Raw genomic sequence first — 11,067 nt, forward strand, 5'->3', positions numbered from 1 at the left:
AATAATAATAACTAACCCAACCATTTAATTGCCTGTTTTTCAGTATTATCCTAGTTTTCCAGTTCTTATTGGCATCTCTGCAGGATCTTGTTCTGAAGATGGTACAAACAGATTGTGGCAGAGAGATTCTTAAATTTAGGCTGCTGTCTCATGCCCCAGGGAGTAAACCTTGGTTCACATTGAGCCTTTGAGTCACAAATGCGATGGCACTGTTAATTCAGATCCACGCGGGTTGCATGATATGGATCGGTTCAAAGCAACAGGCACTTCTGCTTCTTCACATGGGCACGTCACCTAGATATGCAAATTATGGAAGCCGAAACAAAAAGATTGAGAGTCATGGCCTTCACTGCTGATAAATGCAATGCACTGATAGCACTTTTGAAGATGATATGCTACTATCATGCTGCGTGTTAGCTGTGGAGCCATCTGAAAAGTTACATGATGCAAGATAAGGGAGAGGATCATTTCCTCCCTCTGCGGTTTGTCTGGCTGAGTCGCTAAAAAAAGGCTGAGCAGAATATCCTGGCAAGCCTGCTGTCAGCATGGACCAAGAAGTGGTGGGGTACATTGTCCTCCTGGTCATCGTTACGCTTTTAAGCGTCGTCCAAAATGGTAAGAAAGAGCAAGGGGTGGGGGGAGGTCAAAAAAAGAGGCAGACCTGAGCATTAGGCATGGGGTGAGAAAGATTTGAATGCATGGATTTAAATAATAATAATCTGTATCTGTACATGTTGTTTCAGAGCTGCTCTCAGAATCCCGCCCCTCTTTTTGTTGATTTGTCTGGGTTTTAAATTAAATACTTGCAATGTGTGTTCCAGATTACTTAGCCTAGCAATATTGGCACTAACTTCCATGTTAAATTAACACTGAGAGAATGGCAGGGGGAAGAATCTCAAATGTGGCAAGTCGCAGGCTGGTGGGGACCGGGCTGCTGTCTAGGTTGACTGGCAGTGGGAGGTGGGCTCCCTTGGTGGGGGGACCAGAATCTTACCTGCAGGGAAACACTGAGCAGGCAGGGCTGATACCTCACCTAGCATCAGTGCCAGCACCGCCTTAGCTGCTGTACACCGATTCAACTCATTGGTCCATCTTGTCAGTACTGACTAGCAGTGACTCTCTGGGGTTTCAGACTGGGGTCTTTCCCTTTGCCACTGGGAGAATCTGCCTGCGGATTGAACTTGGGACCTTCTTCTTTCAAAGCAGCTGCCCTTCCACATTTCCTCTTCCCTGCTGCACTGAACTTTGTGGGTTCAGTGAGGAGTAGCGAGGAGAGAAGGGATTAATGGAGAATGGGATTTCTGAGTTGTTGTTGTTTTTAAAAAAACTTCATCTTACATTCTCTCCAACTCACAGATCCTCACACACAGCGACATATATGCAACAGAGAGTATAAAGTCCAGAAGGAGAACAAAAAGTTTGAGAAGCAGTAGAGGGAGGAGGAGATTCTATTTAGAGTACCAAGCTGCCCTTTTAGACAAGTTTGTTCTGGATCTGAGAGCCAGTGTGGTGTAGTGGTTAACAGCGGTAGACTCATAATCTGGGGAACTGGGTTCGCGTCTCCGCTCCTCCACATGCAGCTGCTGGGTGACCTTGGGCTAGTCATACTTCTTTGAAGTCTCTCAGCCTCACTCCCTTAACAGAGTGTTTGTTGTGGGGTAGGAAGGGAAAGGAGAATGTTAGCCACTTTGAGACTCCTTCGGGTAGTGATAAAGCAGGATATCAAATCCAAACTCTTCTTCTTCATCATCATCCTGGAGGGATGCCGTTGATCACTGAAACCGTATCTTTATTATAGTGACTAGCAACTTGCAGCAAAATGTTTGGGTTTCTCTGCATTCTTCAGATGCCCCAACATGACTTAGAGGGTGCTGTGGCCACGGTGACAGATACAGGACACTGATTTAGCAACACAGCTAGTAGCACCGTTCTCTGTCCTGCTCTCGTCTTGAATAAGCAGCATGAGATCAGTGCAATTGTGTAAACGGGTCAGGCTCTGTGTCTGGAGGCCATACTTCTTTTGTTAAATTCTCAGGATACTGCAGCAAGGCAGCAAGGAGTATCCGATTCCCAAGCACACTAAATTGGTAACCCAAGAACTACCAATTCAGGTAGGAACCAACAGTCCTTTCTGGCTGAAGGCCTTGCTGAAATTGCTGCTGTGCTTTCCAAGGCTAGAGAGACATCGTGTGCATATTTCAAAGAAAAGCACAGCAGTTTTAGGAATGGCTAAGGCAACAGAACTTGGTAGATTTGCAACCCCCTTAAAAACCAACCTTATGTTTTGGAGTCCCAGCACCATTATTGAAAATAAAAAAGCAGTTTGAGAGAGGGGATTTTCAGCAGAGGAATGAAAGGAGTTATTACCGGTAATAATTCCTCACTAATGATTTCAGTGACTCTCAGCCAGTGGCTCTCAGGTTCATGAAAGGTGCCTCTGGACTTTCACACCTTACAAAGACACCTGCAAGACTACTAACACCAATGCTTGTTTGTCTGGATAGGGATAACATATTCCAGGCATTGATTTTCCATATATATTGACTTTCCTTGCTTTACTCTCCCAAATTCCATTCCTTCAAGCCATCCAAAAGTGAAAGTGATATTTGTGAAACATTAAGTTGATATTTTGTTAAGTCGTTGTTTGATGTTACTATGTTACAGAAATACTCTGATTTATAATTTAACTGTTTATTACATCACTTTTTTGGGAAAAAATAATAATTTGCATTGCATTGGTTTATGGAACTGTTTGTTTTTCTGTCTTTGACATTGTTTCTTAGCCACTTTGGGCTTCCCACAGGTAGGAAAAGTGGGACATTAATACTGAAATGAAATGAAAGTAAGTCTTTCTTTTCTTTCTTTCTCTTTCTCTTTTCTTTTCTTTTCTTTTCTTTTCTTTTCTTTTCTTTTCTTTTCTTTTCTTTTCTTCCTAAAACAGCCTTTTTTGCAAGCAAAGTAGAACAGGAAAGCAAGAACAGTACGGGCAAAATTGTTCACCGTGGCGGTACATCTCCCTTTGAGCGAGTCTTTACAGCCAAGTGAGTATTTTTTGTGTGTGTCATGGGAAAGAGGAGTGAAATGGCAAACAATACAGCTGTAATTGTTGCAGACACAAAGCTTGTATCTAAAGAGAGATTATGGGGCTCAAATTTGCTTCGATACTATTCCTACCCACCACCCCCATCCCAGAAAGCTGGCCTTCTAAGACTTCTAAGACAACAACAACATGAAGGAGAGAGCCACACCATACATTTAAAGCATATTCAATGCACATTTAAAGCACATGACTTCCCCCAGAGAATCCTGGGGACTGTGGCTCTGTTAGATGTTCCCAGGATTAATTGGGGAAGTCATGTGCTTTAAATGTGCATTGAATATGCTTTAAATGTATGGTGTGGCTCTCTCCTTCATGTTGTTGTTGACTCCGGTTTTTTGAAACACAATGGCCTTGCTAATTAGGAGAATGAGATGAAGTAAGTCTTGTGCTTATGCTCACCCCTCACATCCTCTGGTGCAGCCACCAGGATGGGTCCGGAAGGTTTTTCTTACATTTTAGATTAACCACAGTTTGTTATGATGTTCATACCTGGACAATATGTGGTTAGTCTTAACTATGGTTTGCTGAAATGAGCCAACCTGAAATCAAGGTTTACATAGCTAACAAACCGTGGTTCAGATTAAAAGCTTCCTTCCCCAATTGTCTGTGTTTCAATTTGTGCATTGTACTTATGTCAAAAAAAAAAATGTAGATAACAGTTGTAACATGAACATCCCTTTGAGATTGCCATCTTTCTGATTTCACATTAAGCTTCCCTGTGATTGATAGGCGCTTTGTCCTTTGCTTCGAATTGCATGGATACATTTTCTTGCCCTCAGTATGACGATATCCCTTTTTAAAAATAATTTCCTAGCCAAAACTGCAGAGATGCCTATCCTACCTTTCTTGCTGTGCTTTGGTGTGCTGGCTTGCTGTGTAGTCAAGGTAATGTATTCAGAGCACTCTTCACATCATCTCCCTAGGGGTGTGTACACATTGTGTGATAATGTGCATTCAGTGCTGGATGCAGGCATGCTTATGGGGGGGGGCTGGGGGATGTTGTCCCTATGACATCCCTGGTTAAGCTAAAGTGCATTCTCCAGCAACAGTTTTAATCCGTTTTGTGCAAAGAGCACACATCTCAAGTGCTGGCTGCATTCAAATATGCACAGAGAGTGTTTTCTTAGGTCACCTCCTACTGGGGAAGACCTCGTCATGGTGCAAGACTGGGCCACTTCCCCTCTCCTACAAGACTTCCGCAGCATATTGTAATGCATGGGGGGGGGGAGCGAGGAAGGAACTGTGCATACGCAGGTGCAGCAAAGTGTTACATCATTTCCACCAGTGCTTCTGGGGGGAGGGAACTAACCTAATGAGGGGAGGGGAGCAGAGCACCTTCATGTGTACTACTTCATATACACTCCCACCTGTATGTACAGACAACGCAAGCAGGATTTCCTGCTTTAGGCAATGTTATTGTGCCAAGGGATGCACAACTGCAAATCACTATTGACAAAAGTGCTCTGCAAAAAAAGAGAGAGCCCTGTGCGTTTCAGATCCCACATGTGTACATAGCCTAGATTTTGCATTCATCAAGGCAAAATAGCAATACTGCAGTTTCCTTCCTTAATTCATCCACACAGGGCTCATCCTCTGAAAGCCATAATAGTTAAACCACTTTGAATCGTGCTCGAGGTTGCATTTTAATCCAAGTGAAGTGACAACGTCTAACACGGCCTGCCTTTCCTACTTCTCTTTAGCTCCTGCTGCCTTTGCGGGACTGATGTACTTGTTTGTGAGACAGAAGTACTTTGTCGGCTATATGGGGGAAAGGACACAGAGGTAATTACCCACTTGCATCTTCTCAAAAGTTCTAAGATGGCCGCCGATTTCCTGCCACTATTTTAAGGTAAAGGTAAAAGTACCCCTGATTGTTAGGTCCAGTCGCGGACGACTCTGGGGTTGCGGCGCTCATCTCGCTCTATAGGCTGAGGGAGTCGGCGTTTGTCTGCAGACAGCTTCCGGGTCATGTGGCCAGCATGACTAAGCCACTTCTGGTGAACCAGAGCAGCGTACTGAAACGCCGTTTACCTTCCCTTCAGAGTGGTACCGATTTATCTACTTGCACTTTGATGTGCTTTCAAACTGCTAGGTGCGCACTATTCTAGATTCTCCTAATCAGTTTGTTGGGCTTATTTTGACATTGTGTTTTCCTTTTCAACTAGAATAATGCCTGAAGAGAAATACATGTGGGAAAATGCTTCTTTGGAATGTAGATTTTTCAGTAATGAAAATATGAGAAAAGAGCCCTTCTTGTGTATTTCTCTGTGTTTTTCCTCCATGGAGCAAAAAAATATACAGTCACATTCATTTAAAGCACTCTTATACCACTTTGATAGTCATGGCTTCTAGTCCTAGACTATACCCTTCACCTTCCCTTTCAATTCTGATTGTATTTCACAAAGACTGGATGTCATGGGTGTTATTGTTACTGCTGTATCAGCTCTCAACTGCAAACACTGGAGTTGTATGCTGTTTAGGCACCATTAGAATATAAGGACGTGGGTGGCACTGTGGGTTAAACCACAGAGCCTAGGGCTTGCTGATCAGAAGGTCGGCGGTTCGAATCCCTGCGATGGGGTGAGCTCCTGTTGTTCGGTCCCTGCTCCTGCCAACCTTGCAGTTCAAAAGCATGAAGTGCAAGTAGATAAATAGGTACCGCTGTGGTGGGAAGGCAAACGATGTTTCTGTGCACTGCTCTGATTCACCAGAAGCGGCTTAGTCATGCTGGCCACATGACCCGGAAGCTTATGCCAGATGAGTGCCACAACCCCAGAGTCTTCCACGACTGGACCTAATGGTCAGGGGTCTCTTTACCCTTTACCTTTACCTAGAATTACAGCAGTCAGTGTCCTCACTGGTGTGGCAATGCAAAATCCCTGAAGGTAAAATGAGCCCGCAACCCTAAATCCACAAAACCCCACTGAACTCAATGGACCTTACACAGAGGGTCTCTGGTTGTCTTATACTGCTTGGCTTCCACATACCCCCATCACGTTCCTGAATTAAATATGCAAGGCTATTGAATTTTGTTTCAAGTATAATCAGTGACTATCATTTTTAATAGCTAGGATAAGATATATATGTCTCTTAAATGGAACAGTCTTGGTTACTGAGATGCATAAATTTTGCCCTGTGCACCGAATTCATCTGCTGATTTACACCTGCGCGGCTCACTCGAAATTAATTGTGCTTGCCAAGACATACATCAGTGCAGAGTTTGACCCCATTAATCTGAACATCTGAGCTCTATTTAAGTTGAGCTTGACCTTCATGACAGATAGAGAGGTTTAGCTCGTTTCTTGCAAATCAATATATTCTTACCTACTGCTCTCTCTGTCTCTCTCTCTCTCAGCACTCCTGGTTACATTTTTGGAAAACGCATCATAGCTTTCCTGTTCCTTATGTCTGTCGCTGGAGTCCTCAACTATTACCTGGGTTACTTTTTTGGAAGCGATTTTCAAATGTATATAAAAACCATAACTGGTACCATCTCCCCACTGCTGCTTATTCCTTAAATCTCTGTAGAAAGAGAGGGAAGGAGGTGAAAGAGAATGGAGGTCAGTGTGCTTAGCCAATCAATATCCAGAAGCAGATGTTTGAAATGAACCTACAAAGCTGCTTTTAGATTGCCATAAATCCAATGCTCCTTGGGACTTTGTAGTTTTTATTTAACACAGATTTTTTCCCCTACAAGAAAATGATTTATTGTGCACAGTTGGCATGTCTTTGGGAGAAGAGTAATATGTTCCTGTAATTTATCAGGCTCCCTCCTATAAATGGGTTTGGTCACTGAATTCTTAAGTGCAAGGAAAATTTTATGCTGCCATCATTAAAAAAAAATTTTTTTACAAGATACTAAGACATAATGCTTGATTTTTTTAGTCTTCTTGAATTTGTAATTCCTATGATAGTTAATGGAACTGGGGCTTCCATTTTGGTAGAAATAGAACCAGCCATCTGGCTCAAAGCCCTATTTTTATCATTATCATATTGGCTTAATACACATAAGAATAAAGTATGGTGTACGGTGTGCTGTTATTTTAATAAAGTTATTTACAGTGACAAAACTATTACTTTCATTCGTTGATCCCTGTCATTCCTGAAGTCCACAATGTTTTTATCGGACCAAATCACGTCCAAATTGCTGGGTGTGATCTTGAGAGGTAACACAAAATCTTCGCCAGGTGTAAGAGTTTAAAGCAAAAACAAGAAAAATAAAAATGCATTGAAGTGTTATATGACAAGCTTTGGTAATACTGGTGAAAACTAGTTGTGCGAACAGGGAACAGGTTTTAAGTCACTCAATACTCAAATGACATACAACGTTGTTTCCTTTTTATGTATAATATTGATGCTAATTAACAAGAAAAAGATAAAACTAGAATGACTACCCAGTCTTCTGTCCACCCTGTTTTTATTTTTATTTTCCTGTTCAGAGACTTGTAGTGAACACATAGCAGGTTTCCCCCACTTTTTCATTTTCTGGAGAGCATCACTTATTCTGCCCCGCCCCCCACCAATGTTTCTTTTTCTAGTTCTGTTTTAATTCTGGGGAAATTGAAAAGCAATGTGCAATGCAGCACATTCAGGGGGGAGCTGTTTTGCTCATAAAAGAAAACAAGTGTTCATCCTGTCTTTGCACTTCCTTAAATCAAGGTTCATATTTCTCATAAAGAATTTTCTGATGGCCTTTATTGTCAGTCAGTGCACATAATATGTCAACAGCTACCATTTTGGGGTGGCATGGCACTGGTGACATTTTTGTCTCCCATCTAGTGCAGGATATTTACCAAAATAAACAAACAAAACCAAAAATTCCTAACTCATTACAGCAGGACCACTGAAGCACTGGATGGTATTAATCATATCTTTACAACTTTCTGCCTGCCTAGCATAAACAGGGTATATAAACATTGATCATCTTGGGTAATTGATCTCAGACTGCCTTTTCCACTCACATAGCAAGCTTGAATGATCAGATTGGACCTGTGGAGCCACAGTGTCTGTTCTGTGAAGTATTATGGGTCTGAAATGTTTTGAAATTAAAAAAACAAACAAACCAAAAAACCAGTCTGTAATGCTATAAAAGGAATAAAGGAGGATCCTTTAAATAATGTCCTTTGCTATAGGGAACATGCAGCAATCTTAAGCAATAAATGAATGTGCCATTGCCACCCAAGTATTTTTAGCCATTCCAAACACCTGCTTGTCTTTATACAGGTGATACACCTGCTGTTCCCCTGCTCCTTGGAATGGAATTATCTCCGCTGCAGTCAGCATCACTGCAGGAAACAACGGCCCTATAGGGTCAAGCCTGACCCATGCTTCAGAGGCAGAGAACAGACTTCCAGGCAAAAATAGCAAGTTGGCAAGAAGGTGCCATTTGCGATTCATTAAAAATAAGATTTCTTTCATTCTCATGTGGCTTCACAGAACCTTCCTGGCATCGTTGCCACAAAAGAAAGCTTTTATAATGACCTCAAGGATGAAATGTGCCTGGAACCTGCCCTCTTGAAAGCATCCTACATGCTTTCTAATCAAAACCTGATTTGAACCTTACCTAGTGAGTGGGACTGAACATGTCTCACTTCATGCGCTGAGCTGATCATTTGTTGTTGTTGTTGTTCAGTCGTTCAGTCGTGTCCGACTCTTCGTGACCCCATGGACCAGAGTACGCCAGGCACGCCTATCCTTCACTGCCTCTCGCAGTTTGGCCAAACTCATGTTAGTAGCTTCAAGAACACTGTCCAACCATCTCATCCTCTGTCGTCCCCTTCTCCTTGTGCCCTCCATCTTTCCCAACATCAGGGTCTTTTCTAGGGAGTCTTCTCTTCTCATGAGGTGGCCAAAGTACTGGAGCCTCAACTTCAGGATCTGTCCTTCTAGTGAGTACTCAGGGCTGATTTCTTTGAGAATGGATAGGTTTGATCTTCTTGCAGTCCACGGGACTCTCAAGAGTCTCCTCCAGCACCATAATTCATTACTACATGAAAATTGGAAAGCACTTTTCTGTAGGAAATAATAAGCACCAAATATTGTGGGTTCCGTGTTAAGTTTTTTTTTTTTTATAACGGATTTTATTCATCATATCTTATTATTTTATATTGTTATCCTTCTTTTCCACAGATGATATCCAATTTTATTTCATTATGTTTGTGGGCTGCTGTGTGTGTGTTGTTGTTTTTTTGGTGGGGGGGGGGAGAAGGGTTGAACATGCTCAAAAAGCTGCATAGAAAGATGTATCTATAGTAAGAACTTAAAGAAGAGTCTGCTGGATCAGGCCAACAGTGCTGTCAAGTATCCCGTTTTCCCCGGGATTCTCCCTTATTTTAAGCAGTTTCCCGCTGCTCTCCCTTGTTTTTTATTTCCCTTAAATTTCCCGTTTTTAATGGAAGCAGCTCCTCCCCTGCTGGCCAGGGACTGTGTGGGAAGACCTTGCCTACTTGGAGAGAAAAGTCTCAGCCCTCAAAGCAAGTGGGAGCCGTTTCCTGTGCTTACAGGGGGGTGTATTCCTCCCCCTGCATCAGCCCCTATCCATGGCCGCCGAGCCCCTCAGCCGGCCAATAGGGTTAGCTGGCGGGCAGAGCCTGGCTGCCTTTGAGCAGCTGCTGCTTCCTGTCCTGTTTTGATGGAATCAGACAAGAAGACGATGGGGCTCCATTGCGCGGAGCACATGGCTGCCCTCCTCTTTGCTGGCTGCCCTCCTCTTTGCTCCGCTCCGAGCCCGAGCCCGCTTGGAGTTTACATTGCTGCTCTGCCCACTTTTGCTTCTGGCTCCGCCCACCACTGACATGTGACTTCCCCAGGGTAGGTGAGATTGCTGATCCCTTATTTTCAAAGCCGAAACTTGACAGCTATGCAGGCCAATGGCCCATCAAGTCCAGCATCCTGTTCTCACAGTGGCTGAACAGATGCCTCTGAGAAGTCCACAAGCAGGACCTGAGAGGAATAGCACTCTCCTCTCCTGCAAATTCCAGCGACAGCCATTCAGAAGCACACTGTCTCCAGCATGGAGGCAGAGCATAGACATTTTGGCTAGTAACCATTGGCAGCGAGTTTGTCTCTAAGCCTCTTTCAAAGCCATCCAAGTTAGTGGCCATGACTGCCTCCTGCAGGAATAAATTACCGGTACATAGTTTTAATTTTGCACTGCCTTAGATTCCTCCAACATTCAGCTTCATTTGAAGCCCACAAGTTGTAGTGTTTTTTGTTTTTTTTAGGGCGGTTTATTTATTTATTTTTGCATGGAATTGTGCTGCAAGAAAGGGGTTTTGCATATCAAACTGTATTTGAATTATCCAGAATCCCAATATGCTGTAGTTTTGCCAGTGATGGATAGAGAGATTTTCTCAGCAGCTTGAGAAAAAAGGTGAGTGAAGTTATTGCTGTTAACTATTCCTTAGTGGGACGTGTGTGGCGCTGTGGGTTAAACCACAGAGCCTAGGGCTTGCCGATCAGAAGATATACTGCAACATTTTGATGAAGGCTTCACTTGTTATGGGCTAATCTCAAAGGTTTGTGCATGCATGAATCATCCCGTTTACTGGAGCCTACTGGGGTTGTGCTTTGCTTGATAGGTAAAAAGGTAAAGGACCCCTGGACGGTTAAGTCCAGTCAAAGGCGACTATGGGGTTGTGGTGCTCATCTCGCTTTCAGGCCAAGGGAGCCAGTGTTTGTCCACAGAGAGCTTTCCGAGTCACTTGGCCAGCATGACTAAACCGCTTCCGGCACAACGGGACACCATGACTGAAGCCAGAACGCACAGAAACGCCATTTACCTTCCTGCCACAGCATTACCTATTTACTGTATCTACTTGCACTTATTTGAAATGCGTTATTTCGAACTGCTAGGTTGGCAGGAGCTGGGACAGAACAACAGGAGCTCACTCCATCACTGGGATTCGAACCGCCGACCTTCCGATCGGCAAGCCCAAGAAGCTCAGCAGTTTAGACCACAGCGCCAC

General features: G+C 43.4%; 1 protein-coding gene across 1 annotated transcript; it reads left to right on the plus strand.

Moving 5' to 3' along the window:
- The first annotated feature begins 299 nt into the window (after positions 1 to 299).
- ALOX5AP (arachidonate 5-lipoxygenase activating protein) lies at positions 300 to 6,943 on the plus strand. Its single transcript, XM_033146444.1, has 5 exons — positions 300 to 615; positions 2,942 to 3,041; positions 3,915 to 3,985; positions 4,801 to 4,882; positions 6,456 to 6,943. Exons 1-5 carry the CDS (start codon positions 546 to 548, stop codon positions 6,616 to 6,618), a joined length of 486 nt encoding a protein of 161 aa, XP_033002335.1. The 5' UTR covers positions 300 to 545; the 3' UTR covers positions 6,619 to 6,943.
- Positions 6,944 to 11,067: the final 4,124 nt, after the last annotated feature.

The sequence above is a fragment of the Lacerta agilis genome, chromosome 4, assembly GCF_009819535.1.
Source record: "Lacerta agilis isolate rLacAgi1 chromosome 4, rLacAgi1.pri, whole genome shotgun sequence".
Classification (NCBI taxonomy): domain Eukaryota; kingdom Metazoa; phylum Chordata; class Lepidosauria; order Squamata; family Lacertidae; genus Lacerta; species Lacerta agilis.